Below are 20,485 nucleotides of genomic sequence, written 5' to 3'. Positions count from 1 at the left end.
CAAAACAAGAGGACATAAATTTCAAGTGAAAAATGTTTATTTTACAGTATAACAGTTCATCAACTAAGAATATTCCAAAGTTAAAACCACATAAAAAATTAATCATTTTGTTTTCATAGTTTTCTGACCTGGGGGTGGGGTCAGGAAGGGAGAGAAAGTCAAATTATGGACAAACAAGATGAAGTTTCTTGATTATACTGTTCTAAAAATGTGTGCATCTAGGTGATTCTGAACAGCGTTTGAACGGTCTAACTGTGATGCATCAGTGTGGTGATAATGACACAGCGGTGTTAGAATCTGAATGTCAGGTATCCATGCAGAAGGTAAGAGTGATGTTATTTTTCCCCCACAGATCTTGAAGGGATTAAAAACTAAACATGGAGGTGGCACAAGGGGTATTTTCAGACTTAACTTGAATGAGATTTTGGATCTCTAGGCCTATTTAATTAAAAAAAAGTATTTTTTGGTGTATTTTTTTAAAAATTTACTTGTGAACAACACCTTCCGTCTCCCTTCTACCATAAGTTCTCACACTTGTGTTTAATGTAAGTTCTGTAATGCTGGTGTGTGCTAGCTATCCTAATGTTAAAGCATGTCATAAAGCTGTCTTTTAGAATCTGTTATGGGGGATTTCCTAATGGAATCTTTTGTGCACTTACTCTCAAACTACACATCAATCATTCTTTCAACAAATATTGTAGACATTTGGGACGCTTTAGATATATCAGGTGTTCTTCTAGGCATTTGAGTCATTCTCAAAAACTTACTATGAAGGAAATGTTTATATATCCTCTTTTCCTTCCCTCCCTTCCTCTCTTCCATTTTTCATCTCTTTCTTTCTTTCCTTTATTTTTTCCTTGCAAGGACATCAGAGGACAATTTTTATTATTTCTAAGTGTTTGCCCACACTTAGGAATATCTAACATTTCACCATATGGAGCATACTGATTTAGTCCTTGTGTTTTCTTAGTATTTCTAATTTTCTTAGATAATTTTGTGCTAATAATTATTATCATCAAAGATTATGTTGAATTTGGGTGTTCTGTTATTCATTAGAATCATTTTTAAAAGTGCCTTTCCTGGGGCATGTGGGTGGCTCGGTTGGTTAAGCATCTGCTTTCAGCTCAGGTCATGATCCCGGGGTTGTGATATCGAGCCCTGCATTGGGCTCCCTGCTCAGCGAGGAGTCTGCTCCCTCTGCTTCTGCTCCTCAGCTGTGCTCTTGCATGCACTCTTCTCTCTCAAATAAATAAAATCTATTTTTTTTAAAAAGTGCCTCTTCTGATATCCAAAGTTAATTTTTTGTTTTACTCGTCTTTGTTTTAATAACAGAAGTGTTGCCCATCCCCTTTACAATGGAAAGAATAGTACCACAGAATCTCTTAAATATTTGGCTTAACTATAATCTTTGTTTCTAACATAACATAATTGTTTATAATTTTGACTGACCCAAAATAAAGTTTGAAAACAATAAGGAAATTTCCAAAAGGGCAAAATAAGCAGCAAAACATGTAATGTATGTGTCATACTGTTGCAGTTTGTGCCATAGGTAAAAGTGACATGTCTACTTTATTTCTAATGCCTAGCATGTAGCAGAAACTGAACTGTTGAAATGAAAGCTTAAGAAGGAGTAGGATTATGTGGCTTGTTCTCTTCAGAGCAAACTGTTTCCATTCTTGATATTCCCCACCATTGCTCAGTGTTACCTCCTATTTAGGAGAGAAGTTATAGAGTATCAGTGCTAGAAGAGATTTTTTAGTATTAGTTTGTGTACCTAAACTACAGCTCAGGTGGTTCAAGCATCTTGCTCAAATAAGAGCTGGAACTAAAACAAATTTCAACAAACATTGAACCTCTGGTCTTTTTACTCAAACCCTGGCTTTGCCATTCTTCTCTTACTTCAGCCTCAGGAAAAGATCTCTCTTATTACCAACACTAACTCATCTCTGTTCTTAATTCTCTTGTATTCAGCAGATTTCTTATGGAGGTCTCCTGCCATCTCTGTGGTCTCTATTATTCCTTTTTTGTTGTATTTTCCTACTACCTGTTTACATTTTAAACCAGGGTTTCTCTCGTTTAATACTGTTAACATTTTGGGCTTGGATAAGTCTGTTCAGAGGCAGGGCTGTGCATTGTAAAATGCTGGAACCTTAACTTCTCCCCCACTGGATGCTAGTAGCACCCTTTCCCCCACCCCCATGGGACAACCTAAAGCATCTACTTACATTGCCATGTGTCTTTCCTGGGCTGAGGGGAATCACCCCCAAGTGACAACCAGTGCCTTAGTCTTGCCTAGCATCTAGCTGCTCTTCTGTCCCTGTTGTTTCCCTATCAGAGGAACCAGTGACCTCTAAAATTGTTGCATCCTTCCCAAAGTCTTCATAGGGTAAGAAACCAGGATGTTCTATTTCTTTATCTGATTGAACATCCACTATGGTGATTTCAGTTTTAGTCTCTCTGCAGATAACTCAAATATGTATTTCTAATCCTGACCTCCTATACTTTTTAAACATTTTTGATGACTTCTCAGTGTCCTGCAGCCAAGGAGTTGCTATATTCTTTTGAGTTTCACTTCCAGTATGTCTCCTTTTCTATTTCCACCTCACAAACTAGTATTTACCACCTTTCATCTGAGCTCTTTTTAACATTTATAACTGGTCTGACTTGAGACCCTCCTTATTCTAATCCATTCTACTTTAAGGATTATGTTCCTCTTGATGTGTTCCTCTGATTTTACTCATCTGTATGAAAACACCACTGGTTTCTAACTTCGACTACAGAATGAACATTAAACACCTTTGTGATACCCCAGCTAGCTTTTCATTCCTAACTAGATGCCTTGTAAATCATTGCAACTGAACTATTCATTTCTCCCCGATATTCATTTTATAATTATATTCCTACTTTGATGAGGAATACTTGCCATTCTCATCTCCACCTTTCTAGTCTTCCTGTTCTTTGTGATACCTGAAAAACTGTCGTGTACTCCAAACTCACATATGAAGTTTACTGCTTTAGTACCAGCCAAAACTTCATTGGAATTTAGTAAAAATTTTAGGCACAAAGCTAGAAACCAATTTTCATCCTTCCTTTATTCCCTGTTTAATATAATGCCAGGTTTTACCATGGTTGCCTCAAACCTCTATCTGAAGATGAGATGCTTCATTTTTTTTTTAAGATTTTAATTTATTTATTTGACAGACAGAGATCACAAGTAGGCAGAGAGGCAGGCAGAGAGAGAGGGAGAAGCAGGCTCCCTGCTGAGCAGAGAGCCCAATGCGGGGCTTGATTCCAGGACCCTGGGATCATGACCTGAGCCTAAAGCAGAGGCTTTAACCCACTGAGCCATGCAGGTGCCCCTGAAGATGAGATGCTTTAAATGACCGAGTAGTCATAAGAATTCTGCAACTGGTATTTAGCCTGTTCCATGAGTAAGAACAGAATAGATTTTATTGGCAGCATATGGCAAACACTTCCGAAGGACATCTAGGTAACCACTGGTGATGTCTGACTCCTTTTATTTCTTTGGGACAGAAGTTAAAGTCCCATGAGTATATCTAGTCACACATTTCCTTATGCTTTATCTGGGACCCTTGACAAATTTCTCCCTAGTATTTCATGGAAAAATATGAAAAGAGCAATGAAGCATACTTACTATGGAGAAAATTATAAAAAAATAAATTTCAACAGAGGATGTTTAGGTATTATATAATCCTCTTCTTTCCTTACACAGTAGGCAGGTTAACTCTTTTTTTTAAAATTGAGATATAATAAACATGAAGTGTTAGTTTTCAGATGTATAGCATAGTGATTCATTATTTGTATATAATAATTCAATATTTGTAATGTGGAAATGATCACCACAGTAAGTCTAGTGTCACACAGTTACAAATTGTTTTTCTTGCGATGAAGACTTTTAAGGTCTATTCTCTTAACAATTTTCAAATATAATCTAGTGTTATTAACTATTAGTCACCATGCTATATATTACATCTACTGAACTTACTTATTTTATAGTTGGAAGTTTGTACCTTTTTTTTTTTTTAAGATTTTATTTATTTATTTGACACAGAGAGAGAGAGAGATCACAAGTAGGCAGAGAGGCAGGCAGAGAGAAAGGAAACCGGCTCCCCACCGAGCAGAGAGCCCGATGCGGGGCTCAATCCCAGGACCCTGAGATCATGACCTAAGCTGAGGGCAGAGGCCTAATCCACTGAGCTACCCAGGCATCACTGAAGTTTGTACCTTTTGACCCCTTCACCCAATTTCCCCACTCCTCACCACACTCCTCTGGCAGCCACGAATCTGTTCTGAGTTTGGTTTCATTTTTTTTGTTTGTTTAGATTCCACATATAAGTGGAATCATACATTATTTATTTTTCTGTTTTATTTCACTTAGCATAATGCCCCCCAAATCAACCCATGTTGTTACAAATGGCAAGATTTCCTTCCTTTTTATGGTTATTTTTAATTTAATTTTTTGAGGAACTTCTGTACTGTTTTCAGTAGTAGCCGTACTGGTTTATATTCCCATCAACAGTATGCAAGGATTCCCTTTTCTCTACATCCTCACCAGTACTTGTTATCTCTTATATTCTTGATGATAGCCATTCTAACAGGTGTGAAATGATACCTCATTGTGGTGTTGATATGCATTTTTCTGGTGGCTAGTGATGTTTACCACCTTTTCATGGACCTGTTGTCCATTTGTATATTTTCTTTGGAAAAATGTTCAGATCTTGCCTGCTTTTTAAATGGATTGTTTGAGTATTTTGTTATTGAGTTGTATGAGTTCTTTATGTATTTTGGATATTAACCTATTATCACATACATGATTTGCAAATATTTTCTCCAGTAGCTGACCTTTTTGTTGGTTTCCTTTGCTGTACAGAGCATACAACTGTCCAGTTTCCCAGCACCATTTATTGAAGAGACTATCCTTTGCTCATTCTATACTCCTCACCCCTTTGTTGTATATTAATAGTTTGTCATCAGTGTATGAAAACAGCATGAATTTTTGTATAATGATTTTGTTACTAGCAAATCTACTGAATTTAATACTTCTAATAGGGTTTTATTGTTGAGCCTATAGGGTTCTGTATACTATCATGTAATCTGCAAGTACTGTTTTACTTATGATTTGAGTGCCTTTATTTTATTTTTCCTGCCAAATTGCTCTTGCTAGACTTATAATACTATGTCCAATAGAATTGGCAAGAGTGGGCATCCTTATTTTGTTCTTGATCTTAGAGGAAATCTTTCTTCTTTTCACTGTTGAGTATGTTATTAGCTGTGGTTCTTGTCATATATAGCTTTTATTGTGTGAGACACCTTACCTCTGTGCCCACTTTGTTGGGACTTTTTATCACCCCAACAGCTGTTGGTGCACCTGGGTGGCATAGTCGGTTGAACATCTGACCCCTGGGTTTAGCTCAGGTTGTGATCTCAGGGTCATGGGATCGAGCCCCCACATTGGCCTCTGTGCTTGGCTTGGAGTCTGCTTGGGTTTCTCTCTCCATCTTTCCCTCCACCGCCTTTCACATAAATAAATTTTGTCATATGCTTTTTCTGTATCAGTTGAGGTAATCATATGATTCTTCTTCATTTTGTTATTGTGGTATATCATACTGATTGGTGGATGTTGAACCATCCTTGCATTGCTGGAGTAAATCCTACTTGATTGTGGTATATGATCCCTTTAATGTATTGTTGAATTGGGTTTGCTAATTTTTTTTGAGGACTTTTTTATCTGTGTTCATCAAGGATATTGGTCTATATAATTTTCTTGTGTCCTTACCTGGTTTTGGTATCATGGTAATCCTGGCTATAAAATGAATTTGGGGGGGGGGCGTCTGGGTTGCTCAGTGGATTAAAGCCTCTGCCTTCGGCTCAGGTCATGATCTCAGGGTCCTGGGATCAAGCCCCACATTGGGGGGGGGGGGGTCCCTGCTCAGCAGGGAGCCTGCTTCCTCCTCTCTCTCTGCCTGCCTCTCTGCCCACCTGTGATCTCTGTCTATCAAATAAATAAATACAATCTTTGAAAAAGAAGAAAAAATAATAAAATAAAATGAATTTGGAAGAGTCCCCCTCCTATTTTGGAGGAGAAGAGTTTGAGAAGGACTGGTATTCTTTAAATGTGTAGCCATCTGTTCTTGGATTTTTGTTTAGAGGCTTTTGATTACTGACTTTTTGTCCTCACTAGAAATCAGTCTGTTCAAACTTTCTGTTTCATTACCATTCAGTCTTGAAAGATATGTATGTTTTTGGAAATTTATCCATTTCTTCCAGGTTCATTTCATTGACTTATAATGGTTCATTTAGCCTCTTAGGTTTGTATTTCTGTGGTATCAGTTATAATAGTTTTCATTTGATTCTGATTATTTGAATCCTCTTTCTCTTGGTGAATCTAACTGAAGTCGTCTACTTTTTTTTTGTCTTTTCAAAAAATCAGCTTTTAGTTTAATTGATCTTTTCTTGTGTTTTAAAACTATTTCTGCCCTGATCTTTGTTATTTCCTTCCTTTTACTAACTTTGGGCTTTGTTCTTCTTTTTCTAGTTCCTTGAGGTACAAAGTTAGGTTATGTGAGATCTTTCTTGTTTCATGATTTTATCACTGTAAACTTCCCTATTGAACGGCTTTTGCTATATCCCATACATTTTGCTAGTAGTATTTCATTTTCATTTGTTTCAAGATAGTTATTATTTTTTAAGTTTCTTCCTTGAGCCACTGGTTGTTCAGTAGTAGCATGTTGTTTAATCTCTATATTTGTGAATTTTCCAGTTTTATTCTTGTAATTGATTTCTAGTTTCATATTATTGTGGTCAGCAATAATGCTTGATATAATTTCAGTCTCCTTACATTTATTCAGACTTGTTTTGTGGTATAACACATGATCCGTACTGGAGAATGTGGCAGTTTAACTCTTAGAAGGGCCTTCTAGACTTGCATTGTCTAGTGTCCACTGTGGTAGCCACTAACCACATACGGTTATTGAGCCCTTGAAATGTGGCTAGTGCAACTGAGGAACTGAGATTTAAGCCTTATATTTTAATTAATTTAAAATTTAAAACTGATAGTTCAGTTTTTGGAAAACCTAAGTATGTTTGGAATAATAGTTTGTGCATATCTACTTTTTCAACTATACATTTTATGAAATGTGATTGTAAATCTTTGTCAAAGATTAATCATTGGTTTCTTTCTCTGTTCTGTATTCTGTTCCATTGATTGATGTGTCTGTTTTGTGCCAGTACCATACTGGTTTGATTGCTGTAGCTTAATAGCATATCTTGAAACCTGGGATTGTGATACTCCCAGTTTCATTCTTCTTTTCCAAGATTGCTTTGGGTATTTGAGGTCTTTCTGTTTCCATACAGATTTTTTAAATAAATATTTTATTCATTTATTTGAGAGGATGAGAGAGAACATGAGTGGGGTGAAGGGTGGAGGGAGAAGCTGAATTCCTGCTGAGCAGGGAGCTCAATGTGGGGCTTGATCCTGGGATTCCAGGATCATGACCTGAGCTAAAGTCAGATACTTAACTGACTAAGCCACCTAGGCCTCCATGGTTCCATACAAATTTTAGGATTATTTGTTCTAGCTTTGTGAAAAATTGTATTTATATTTGATATTGATTGCATTAAATCTATAGATTGTCTTGGGTAGTGTGGACATTTTAATAATATTTGTCCTTCCAATCCATGAGCATGAAATACCTTCTATTTGTTTGTGTCATCTTCAGTTTCTTTTATCAGTATTTTATCCTTCTCAGAGTAGAGGTCTTTCACCTCCTTGGTTAAGTTATTCCTAAAATGTCTACTATTTTTGGGCAATTGTAAATGGGATTGTTTTCTTAAGTTTCTCTTTCTGCTACTGCATTATTAATGTATAGAAATGCGATGGAATTCTGCATATAGATTTTTTTTTGTATACTGATTTTATTGTACTCTGTGACTTTACTGAATTCATTTATCAGTTCTAGTAGTTTTTTTGGTGAAGTACTTGGGGTTTTCTAAATATAGTATCATGTCATCTGCAAATAGTGAAAGTTTTACTTCCTTACCAATGTCAATGCCTTTCATTTCTTTTTGTCTGATTGTTTTTTTTATTTAAGATTTTATTTATTTATTTGAAAGAGAAAATGAGAGAGAGAGATAGCATGAGAATGGGGAGGGTCAAAGGGTGAAGTAGACTTCCATCTGAGCAGGGAGCCCGATGCAGGACTTGATCCTGGGACTCCAGGATCATGACCTGAGCTGAAGGCAGTTGCTTAACCAACGGAGCCACCCAGACACCCTTTCTTGTCTGGTTGTTAAAACTAGGACTTTCCAACTATGTTGAATAAAAATGATGAGAATGGACATCCTTGTCTTTTTCCTAATCTTAGGGGAAAAGTTTCTATCTCACTAATTTCTGCTTCAATCTTTATCATTTCCTTCCTTCTGCTGACTTTAGGCTTTGTTTGTAGTTATTCTTCTAGCTTCTTTAGGTGTAAGGTTAGGTTGTCAATTTGAGATTCCTTGTGCATCTTGAAGTAGGCCAGTATTGTTAAAAACTTCCCTCTTAGCATCCCAAAGATTTTGGACCATTGTGTTTTTATTTTCATTTGTCCCTACACATGTTTTGGTTTCCTCTTTGATCTCTTGGTTGAAAAATTCATTGTTTAGTAGCGTGATATTTAACCTCCATATATTTGTGTTCTTTCCAGATTTATTCTTGTGGTTGACTGCTAGTTTCATAATGTTGTGGTTAGGAAAGATGTGTGACATAACTTTGATCTTTTTGAATTTGTTGAGATTTATTCTGTGGCCTAACATGTGATCCATACTGGAGAGTGCTGTGTTTCCACTTGAAAAGAATGGGTATTCTGCTGGTTTAGGATAGCATGTTCTGACTGTATCTTTTGGCTCCATCTGATCCAATGTGTCATTCAAAGCCACTGTTTCCTCTTGATTTTCCATCTTGATAATATATCATCAATGTAAGTCAGGTGTTAAAGTCCCCTACTATATTATATTGCTATTAATTACTTCCTTTATGTTTGTTATTAGCCGCTTTATGTATTTGGGTGCTCCTATCTTGGGTGCATAGATAGGTACAACTGTTATATCTTCTTGTTACGTCTCTTGTTTCAGTCTTTGTTTTAAAGTCTGTTTTATCCACCCATAACCAGGAAGGAAATTGAAGCAGTAATCAAAAATCTCCCAACAAACAAGAGCCCAGGGCCAGATGGCTTCCCAGGGGAAATTAAAATCATGTTTGTGGGGCACCTGGCTGGCTCAGTGGGTTAAAGCCTCTGCCCTCAGCTCAGGTCGTGATCCCAGGATCCTGGGATTGAACCCCGCATCGGGCTCTCTGCTCAGCAGGGATCCTGCTTCCTCCTCTCTCTCTGCCTGCCTCTCTGCCTACTTGTGATCTCTGTCTGTCAAATAAATAAATAAAATCTTAAAATCATGTTTGTTTGTTTTTAAGATTTTATTTATTTATTTGACAGAGAGCGAGAGAGACATTGAGAGAGGGAACACAAATAGGAGAAATGGGTGAGGGAGAAGCAGAGTTCCCACGGAGTTGGGAGCCTGACGTGGGGCTAATCCCAGGACCCTGGGATCATGACCCAACCTGAAGGCAGATGCTCAATGACTGAGCCACCCAGGCACCCCTCTACCAATACGTAAAGAAGAATTAATGCATATTCTTATGAAACTGTTCCAAAAAACAGAAATGGAAGGAAAACTTTCAGACTCATTCTCTGAGGCCAGCATTACCTTGATCCCAGAACCAGACAAAGACCTCACCAAAAAGGAAAATTATAGACCAATATCCCTGATGAACATGATTGCCAAAATTCTTACCAAAATACTAGCCAGTAGGATCCAACAGCACATTAAAAGGATTATTCACCATGACCAACTGGGATTTATTCCTGGGCTGCAAGGTTGGTTCAATAACTGCAAATCAATCAATGTGATATACTACTTAATAAAAGAAAGGATAAGAGCTATATGATACTCTCAGGAGATGGAGAAAAAACATTTGACAAAGTACAACACATCCTTTCTTGATTAAAACTCTTCACATTGTAAGGATAGAGGGTACATACCTCAATATCATAAAAGCCGTCTATGAGAAACTTTCAGCGAATATCATTGTCAGTGAGGAAAAACTGACTGCTTTTTCCCTAAGGTCAAGAACATGGCAGGGATCTCCACTATCACTAGTGCTGTTCAACATGTACTAATGATGAATAATATGTTGGCTAAATGAACATAAAACAAGATTATAATAAAAAATATTTTAAAAATCACATACACAAAAAATGTGTATGCTACCTAGAGCAATCTATTCATTCAAAACAATCCCTGTCAAAATACCATTAACTTTCTTCATAGAACTGGGGCAAATAATCCTAAAATTTGTATGGAACCAGAAAAGACCCTGAATAGCTAAAGGAACATTGAAAAAGAAAACCAAAGCTGGTGGCATCACAATTCCAGACTTCAAGCTCTATTACAAAGCTGTAATCATTAAGACAGTATGGTGCTGGCCCAAAACAGACACATTCATCAGTGGAACAGAATAGGGAACTCAGAAAAGGACCCTCAACTCCATAATCAACTCATCTTAGACAAAGCAGGAAAGAATATCCAATGGAAAAAAGACTGTCTCTTCAACAAATGGTGTTGGGAAAATTAGACAGCCACATGCAGAAGAATGAAGCTGGACCATTTCCTGACACCATACACAAAAATAGACTCAAAATGGATGAAAGACCTCAGTGTGAGACAGGAATCCAAATCCTAGAGGCGAACACAGGCAGGAACCTCTTGGACTTCAGCTATAGCAATTGCTTGCTAGACACATCTCTAAAGGCAAGGGAAGCAAAAATGAAAATGAACTATTGGGACTTCATCAAGATCAAAAGCTTATGCACAGCAAAGGAAGCAGTCAACAAAACCAAAAGACAACTGACAGAATGGGAGAAGATATTTGCAAATGACATATCAAATAAAGGGCTAGTATCAAAAATCTGTGAAGCACTTCTCAAACTCAACACCCAAAGAACAAATAATCTAATCAAAAAATGGGCAGAGGACATGAACAGACATTTCTGCAAAGAAGACATCCACATGGCCAACAGACACATAAAAAAGTGCTCAACACCCCTTGGCATCAGGGAAATACAAATCAAAACCACAATGAAATACCACCTCACACCAGTCAGAATGGCTAAAATTAACCAGTCAGGAAATGACAGATGTTGGCGAGGATGCAGAGAAAGGGGAACCCTCCTACACTGTTGATGGGTATGCAAGCTGGTACAGCCACTCTGGAAAACAGTATGGAGGTTCCTCAAATTTTTGAAAATAGAACTACCCTACAACCCAGCAATCATTCTATGGGGTATTTCTACCCTAAAAATACAAATGTAGTGATCCAAAGGGGCACATGCCCCCGAATGTTTATAGCAGCAATGTCCACAATAGCCAAACTATGGACAGAATGTAGATCCATCAACAGATAAATAGATGAAGAAGATGTGGTAAACACACACACACACACCGAGGAATATTACATAGCCATCAAAAAATGAAATCTTACCAATTGCAACAACATGGTTGGAATGAGACGGTATTATGCTAAATAAGCAAAATAATTCAATCAGAGAAAGACTGTTATCATAGGATATCACTGATATTTGAAATTTGAGAAACAAGACAGAGGAGCATACGGGAAGAGAGGAGAAAAGAGGAAAAATGAAATAAGACGAAACCAGAGAAGGAGACAAACCTGTAAGAGATGCTTGGTCTCAGGAAACAAACTGAAGGCTGCTGGAGTGGAGGGGGGTGGGAGGGTTGGGGTGGCTGAATGATATATGTTGAGGGAGCGGTATCTGTTGGTGAGTGCTGTGTATTATGAAGGACTTATGAATCACAGACCTGTACCCCTGAAACAAAGAATACATTATACGTTAATTTAAAAAAAAATTAAAAACTAAAAAAGAGGGGCATTACAGGGTAGACATTTAATGAAATAATTGTAGCTTTAACAGGAATGTTCTTTAGTACAATGGATTTTTTTCACACTGAAAAGTGTGGCAGTAAAGAATACAATGACTAATGACTATATAGTTTGAGGTCACTAATTGCTATGTTTTCATGACCAATGGGTGTTTTTTTTTTTTTTTTTTAGATTTTATTTATTTATTTGACAGAGAGATCACAAGTAGGCAGAGAGGCAGGCAGAGAGAGAGAGGAGGAAGCAGGCTTCCCACGGAGCAGAGAGTCTGATGCAGGGCTTGGTCCCAGGACCTGAGATCATGACCTGAGCCTAAAAGCAGAGGCTTTAACCCACTGAGCCACCCAGGTGCCCCTGACCAACAGTTTTACCAACCATTACTTTTGTACCTTGGGGGCAAATGTCAACATAGGGAAAACGGTGTGAATAATGTTTCAGTATTATTATGGAAAGAGTTTTGATCTTGTGAACTCCCTACAAATGTCTGAGGACCTTCAAAGATCCATGGATCACATTTTGAGAACCACTTCTGTATAGGAATCTATTGAAGTAAATACACCACACTAAGTTTAAAAAAATTAAATTAAAAAGAATAAAGTCTGTTTTGTCCAATACAAGTATTGCTCTCAAGGTTATCCTTTCTCTTCCATTCACATGGTAAATGTTTTTCCATCCATTCACTTTGAATCTGCATGTGTCGTTAGTATGAAATGAGTCTCTTGGAGACAGCATATTGGTGAGCCTTTCTCCTTTATCCATTCCATCACCGTTTGTCTTTTGATTGGAGTGTTTAGTCCATTTCCGTTCAAAGTAATTATTGATAGGTATGGACTTACTGCCATTTTGTTGATTGTTTTATGGTTATTTTTGTAGGTCTTCCCTGTTCCTGATTTTTTCCTGTTCTCTTCTCACACAGTTTGTTGGCTTTATTTAGTGATAGACTTGGATTCTCTTCTCTTCTCTTTTTTTTTGCATATCTATTACTGGTTTTTAATTTTTGGTTACTATTAGGTTTGTATGTATGTATGTATGTATGTATGTATGTAATAACTTATGCATATAGCAGTCTATATTAACTTGATGGTCCTTTAGGTTGGACCTATTCCTTACTACTGTCCACCCTACCCCCACCAAGTTTTAGGTATATGGTATCACACCTTACATTCTTTTATTTTGTGAATCCCTTGACTAATTTTTGTAACTATACTTAATTTTACTGCTTTTTTGCTTCCTATTTTTCTTACTCCTAATTACGGTCTTTCTTCCACTCAGAGAGTCCTCTTTAATATTTCTCACAGGGCTGGTTTAGTGGTAATGAATTCTTTTAACTTTTCTTTGGGAAACTCTCTATCTCCTTTATTGAATGATAGGCTTTCTTGATAGAGTATTCTTGATTACAGATTCTTTTTTTCTTTCAGCATGTTGAATATATCATGCCACTTTTTTCTTGACTATACAGTTTCTGCTGAAAAATTAGCTGATAGCCTTATGGTGCTTTCCCTTAAATGTTTTCTTTTCTTCTGAAGCTTTTAAAACTATAGTTTGCAATTTTAATGACTATGTGTCGGGGTGTCTGAATGGCTCAGTCCTTAAGCATCTGCCTTCAGCTCAGGTTGTGATCCCAGGGTCCTGGGATCAAGCCTGGTGTCAGGCTCCCTGCTCCACAGGAAGCCTGCTTCTCCCTCTCCCACTCCCCCTGCTTGTGTTCCCTCTCTCACTCTGTCACACTCTCTCTCTCTCTCAGTTTCTGAAAATAATAAATAATTAATAAATAAAATCTTCTCAAAAATAAAATAATTACTATGTGTCTTGGTGTGGACCTCCTTGGATCGATTTTGCTAGGGGCTTCTCTATGCCTCCTGGATCTGGATTTCTGGTTCCTTTCCCAGATTTGGGAAGTTTACAGTTATTATTTCTTCAAATAAATTTTCTCTCCCCTTTTCTGTCTCTCTTCTTTCTGGGATTCCTATAATGTGAATTTTATTATGCTTGATGGTGTTGCTGAGTTCCTTAAGTCTTGTTTCATCTTTTATTACTACTACTACTACTACTACTACTAGTTTCTCTCCTTTTCAGCTTGATTGTTTTCCATTACTGTACCCTCCAGGTTGCTGATCTGTTCTTGTGCTTCCCCTAGCCTACTATTTATTCCATCTGGTTATTTTTAATTTCACTTCCTGAGTTCCTGTTCTCTGGTTTGTTCGTGTGTGTGTGTGTGTGTGTGTGTGTGTGTGTGTGTGTGTTTTCCATCTCTTTTTTAATGGTTTCACTGAGGTCTTTCACTCTTGTCTGAAATCCAGTGAGTATCTTTATGACCAACACTTAAAATTCTCTTCTAGTCATACTATTTATCTGTTTCATTTTAGGTCTCTGGCTATGACTTTGTCCTGTTCTTTCATTTGGGACATATTCCTCTTCTCATTTTGTCTAATTCTCTGTGTCTATTTCTTTGTGTTACAAAAGTCAGTTACATCTACACTTGAAAATAGTGGGCTTTTGAAAAAGAGGTCATGTAGTACCCTTCCTGCAGTGCAGTGTCCCCTGTTTAACAGAACCCGGCACTTCAGACATGTCTTCTGTGTATGTCACGTGTGCCCTACTGTTGTGGCTAAGCCACTTTTGCCTTCAGCCTACTTATGTGCAATGGCCCATTGCCTGTTGTAGGCAAGATTCGGTTCCAGTTTTGTTAGTGAGCCAGTCTTCAGTTGCTTTGGGTTTAAGTTGAGTCAGACCAGGCATTTGCCACAGAGGCAATAGCATAGAACGGCTGAGTGCTTTCCCTCTGTTTTGTCCTGACGAGCTTTCATTGGTGGTTGGGTCCTGCAGCTAACTAAATTAGATGTCTGGCCCCAGCCCGTGGCTGGGGCTGCAGTTGGACTGCTGTATATGTTTATCTTCCCCTCTCCCCAGAGTAGTGGTCACTTTGGAGTGTTACTAGTCTCTGTCAGGGCTGCTTGCACACTGCCAGGCTTGTGGCATCACTCTGGATGGTCTTAAGGGCATATTGGAGGGTATAGGTACACAGGAGAATGCAGGGTAGGGCATGGTGCCAGCAAGAGCCACCTCAGTTCACTGGACTGGGATCAAGGTAAGCTGGGTTTTAGGGTCCAGGTTTGCAGAAGCATGGGAGCAGAGCAAGTGGTGTTAGCAAGTTATGTGGAGAGTGTTGTGATCATGCTGGTTCCAAGTGCCTAAGCTGGGGGTGAGGGGAGGCAAATGGTACCGACCAACTCCTTTGTTCCTGGAGAAGTCTATCATTGATTTCTGCCCCTATAACTCCTGTCCTCTGTACACTCTGAGATAAGTAAACAAATCTCCCTCTTTTATATATATATATATATATGCACACACCCCAGATGTTTTCATATTGGTGCTTCTATTGCTGATCTCCACAGTGCTGTTTGTTGTGCTCTCTTTAAGGACTTAGACTCTACCCTCCCAGTTCTCCCACAGAGCCCTCTGAGTTTTAATGTTTCAAGTGTTAAAGACCTGCTGATTGTAAGAACTTAGGAGATTCTGCTTCTCTGGTTCGAAAGCCAAATATTATGGTGGTTCATCTTCCTGGTGCGTTGGGTGTCTGTTTCATCCTCATGCCCATGCTCAGTATCCCTCCCTCCCATAGACAGTCCCACAGGAAGTGCAGTGGGTCTGTTTAGCTTCCCACCACCTCTTGGCCCTTTCTACCCTGCCTCTTCTCTATATTTAGCTATGTAGAATTTGTTCTGCCAGTCTTGGGTCATTTTCTGGGTTATTTACACCGATATGTGTGTTATCTATTTGTATCCATGGGGCAAGGTAAGTTTAGGATTCTCCTACTCTGCCTTCTTCCAGATATAATCCCTGTACTGGAAATTTTTATTTTTTGTTAATTTTATTTTATTTTTTTAGATTTATCTATTTATTTGAGAGAGAGCAGTGTGCACATGAGCAGGGGGTGTAGGGCACAGGTAGAGAGACTCCCTCAAGCAGACTCCCTGCTGAGCATGGAGCCCAGCTCAGGACTCACTCCCACAACCCTGAGATCATGACCTGAGCTGAAATCAAGAGCTGGACACTCAACCAACCAAGCCATGCAGGCACCCCTGTACTGGAAAATTTTAAACTACACTTTTCTTGGGTTGCATGGATCTAGATCATGATAGAACTCATTTAAGAACAATGGTCACAGCCAGTTAATTTTTTAAGAAAGGAAAGAAAAAAGTATGTCAGAGGGTTCCCAGCAAATACCGTGCCACTCTTATGGCATCATCTTTCTTTGTGTCTTATTAATAATTTGTATATTTGGTTTATTTTTGTATGGGACCATAAATATCTTTTTTTCACATGACTGACTTAGTGTTTACTTAGTTTTATATTCCTTGTAGATTCTCGTTTAAACTGTTGGGTCCACTTATAATAAGCTAGCTTTTCCAATACAGTATAGTACTGTAAATATATTTTCTCTTCACTACGATTTTCTCAGTAACATTTTCTCTTCTCTAGCTTAATTTATTGTAAGAATACAGTATATTAATACTTATAATATAGAAAATATGTGTTAATTGACTGCTGATGTTATTGGTTAAGGCCTCCAGTCAACAGGAGGCTATTAGTAGTTTTTTCAGGGAGTCAGAAGTTATACATGGACTTTTGACTATGTAAGTGTCAGCACCGCAAATCCTCATGTTGTTCAACAGTCAACTGTGTATGTACATTAAATTGAAATAATTGGTAAGCATGCTATTTTAATTTTGTCTTAGATTAATGAGTTTAGCTTATCTGATGCATTTTCAGTATTTTTTATAATTTGATAAAATTACATGAAGACCTTTGGAATCTTAATTTGATCTATTACTATATCAAAGAATACTGTTTTCCTTCCATAATGTGGTTGACATCTGTAGACACAAACTAAATCAAATATTTGTTTTAGGATATAAAGATCAAGAATGCAGACTCTTGGAAAAGTTTAGGCAAACCAGTCAAAACATCCGGTGTACTGAAATCCTCAGATGAGCTCTTCAACCAGTTTAGAAAAGCAGCAATAGAAAAAGAAGTAAAAGCTCGAACACAGGAACTAATACGGAAACATCTGGAACAGAATACAAAGGAAACAAAAATATTTCAAGAAAATCAGAGGTCTGTAATTTACTGTATTAAAGGAGGCTGGGAGATAGTCTTTTTTTTTTTCATTTATCTATTTCCTTTTATTTATTAAATATTCATTCATGTCTGCTTGCATTGACTATGTGTAGCAGTCTCCATCCCTTACGGTAGACATGTAATTTTAAATATATCTCTTTTGTCAAGTGATCATGATTTATCTATTTGGTAGAACACAAAGCAAATTAGAATTGCAGAAAGTACAATTTTATTGATTTTTTTAACTGACAAGTAGTATCTACTTTGAGGAGGATAGAAATTATCAAGTGATTAAGCTATTAATAACAAGATACTAATATAGCTAAATCATAATGATATTATTTTTCAGAAATATCTTTTTCCATTCTGTGTGAAAGAACATAGTAGTACACCTTAGCTAGTTTCCATAACTTTCTCTTTGTTAATATAGATTGCCTTTGCAAAATTTGACATCAAAAGTCAAACTTAAAAATGACATCATAACATATGAAAAGGGGATCTAAAACACTACTTTATATTTATAATTTAATTAATATATCTTTTGTAATGAAGACTTTTAAGGAGCTTGAAACCTACTTTGAGCTATACTTTTTCTTTAAGGGACCTCGGCTTCACTCAAGAATCTTTTTCAAATAAGACGCAAAACCAGTACCTTGGAGAAGAACAGAAAGAACATCAGCAGTCTTCAGAAGCTCAAGATAAATACAAACTCTGGCTCCTCAAAGACCGTAATTTAGCAAGGGAGAAAGAGCAGGAACGAAGGAGGAGAGAAGCAGTAAGTAAATATTAGTTTACTAAATCTAACTAAGGAATGATTTAACAGAGCAGTATCTTCTACAGATTCAAAGACAAATTCAGAGTGGTTCTCAAAGACAGTGAATTTACATCTTTAGTGAGGATCAAGTTCTAAAATCAGAGCCTAAAATAAAAATTTTATAGTCAGAGTGTAATCATAGAGTATGGTCATGGAGCTACTAGACTATGTAGGTTCAACTACTAGTTCTGCCATTTCCTAGATTTGTGGGCTTTGGCAGTTTATTTAACCTCTCTGTGCCTCAATTTCCTTGTCTGTAAAGTGGGAATAATACCTGTTGTGAAGACAGAATGAATTTACCTGTAGTAATAAACACATAGGAACATTCCTGGCATAGAGATAGAGTGGTTTATCACTTACTGTTATTAATTCTTGAAAAATCCATAAACTATTGATGAATTGTGGCCAAAAGTTATGCCATATATCCCAGGTCAGTGTTCTAGTTGAACACTAGAAGAAGTTGACTTGCATTATAAGTCAGTTATATCTCTTTTTTAAAATTTTATTTATTTAGTTCAGACAGAGAGAAAGAGCACGAGTTGGGAAGAGGGGCAGAGAAAGAAGTAGGCTTCCAGTTGAGCAGGGAGCCCAATGTGGGGCTCGATCTGGGATCATGACCTGAGCCAAAGGCAGACACTTAACCAACTGAGCTACCCAGGTGCCCTTAAGTCAGTTATACCTTAATAAAATTGGAAAGAAAAAAAAAAAAACCTGACATGTTTAAGAGTCTTAATAAACAGGAAATAATGTTTAAAAACTAGAATTAATTCCTTATTTCATCCATGGATTATTTAGAAGTATATAGTTTCCAAATATTTGGAAATTTTCTGGCTAGTAATTTTTGTTAGTGATTTCAGTTCCACTGTAGTCCGAGAATATATAACATCTTAAATTCATTAAGACTTTTTTAATGGTCCACATTATGGTCTACCTTGGTGAATATTCTCTGTGCACATGAGGAGAAAGTGAATTCTGCTGTTGAGTAAAGTATTAAACAGGCTAAGTTGGTTGATAGTGTTGTTCAAGACTCCTGCCTATATTCTTGCCGATGTTCTGCTGGCTTACTCTAGCAAGTACTGAAAGGGGGCATTGCCATCTATGATTAAATAGTTGTAGAATTGTCTTTTTATCCTTGTAACTCCGTTTTATGTCATGTATTTTGAAGCTGTGTTGTTAGATACCTGAACATTTAGGATTTTTATGTCCTCTTGATTAATTAATCCCCTTTTCATTACGAAATGATCTTGATTCTTGATGATACTATTTACTCAGAAATTTACCTGGAAACATATCCACTTCACCTTTTGTATGACTTATGTTGGTATGGCGTAAAAAATGTTTTTGTCCTTTTACTTTTAACCTGTGTTTTAAAGATTTATTTATTTATTTATTTGACAGAGAGAGAGAGAGAGAGACAGAGACAGACCACAAGTAGGCAGAGAGCCTGATGCAGGCTTGATCCCAGGATCCTGAGATCATGACCTGAGCAGAAGGCAGAGGCTTAACCAGGCACCCTTGTATTTTAATATTTAAAGTGAATTTCAGGGGCACCTGGGTGGCTCAGTGGGTTAAAGCCTCTGCCTTCGGCTCAAGTCATGATCCCAGAGTTCTAGGATGGAGCCCCGCATAGGGCTCTCTGCTCAGCGGGGAGCCTGCTTCCTTCTCTCTCTCTGCCTGCTTCTCTGCCTACTTGTGATCTCCATCTGTCAAATGAATAAATGAAATCTTTTTTTAAAAAAGTGAATTTCATGTAGGCAACATGTAGTGAGGTCTTGCTTTTTTTTTTAATCCAATCTCTGCCTTTTATACAAGTGTTTAGATAGACCACATTCAATATGATTATTGATAAGGTTAAGTTTGAGTGCAACATCTTGTTATTTCTTTTGTTTGTCTGTTCTTGTTAGCTCTTTTTTCCCCTACATTCTTCTAATCATGTTTTTATGGTTCTGTGTTATTTGTTTCCTTGGCTTATTATCAGTAACATTCTGTTACTTGATAGTTGCTCTAGAGTTTTTAGTATATACTTTAGCTTAACACAGTGTTCCTATGAGTAATTCTATACCGCTTCACATTTGGTAGAATAACCTTACAGTGATGTACTTCCATTTCTCCTCTCCCAGATTATATGCTAATGTTTAATTAGTCAAATTATCTTTTTTTTTTAACTTTATTTTTTCACTGTTCCAAGATTCATTGTTTGTGCATCACACCCAGTGCTCCATGCAATACGTGCCCTCCTTAATACCCACCACCAGGCTCACCCAACCACCCATTCCCCTCCCCTCCAAAACCCTCAGCTTGTTTCTCAGAGTCCACAGTTTCTCATGGTTCATCTCCCTCTCAGATTTCTCCCAACACCCTTCTTCTCTTCTTCTCCCAATGTCCTCCACGTTATTCCTTATGCTCCACAAGTAAGTGAAACCATACGATAATTGACTTTTTCTGCTCGACTTACTTCAGTCAGCATAATCTCCTTCAGTCCCATCAATGTTTATACAGAAGTTGGGTATTCATCCTTTCTGACAGAGGCATAATAC

At 37.4% G+C, this 20,485-nt stretch overlaps 1 protein-coding gene across 1 annotated transcript in view; it reads left to right on the top strand.

Annotated features, from left to right (window-relative positions):
• The window catches only part of BRDT (bromodomain testis associated), a gene marked incomplete at both ends in the record, with an annotated part of 62,634 nt that overhangs the window by 36,089 nt on the left and 6,060 nt on the right, over positions 1-20,485 (top strand). Inside the window, 3 exons of the mRNA XM_080799912.1 lie at positions 223-323; positions 16,926-17,131; positions 17,735-17,909. Of these exons, the coding sequence (XP_080656038.1) occupies positions 223-323; positions 16,926-17,131; positions 17,735-17,909 (482 nt within the window). The remainder of the gene's footprint in view (positions 1-222; positions 324-16,925; positions 17,132-17,734; positions 17,910-20,485) is intronic.

The sequence above is a fragment of the Martes martes genome (genome assembly GCF_963455335.1).
Source record: "Martes martes genome assembly, chromosome: 4".
Lineage (NCBI taxonomy): Eukaryota > Metazoa > Chordata > Mammalia > Carnivora > Mustelidae > Martes > Martes martes.
Note: the sequence above shows the minus strand (reverse complement) of the source record. Positions and strands in the feature narration are given on the sequence as shown.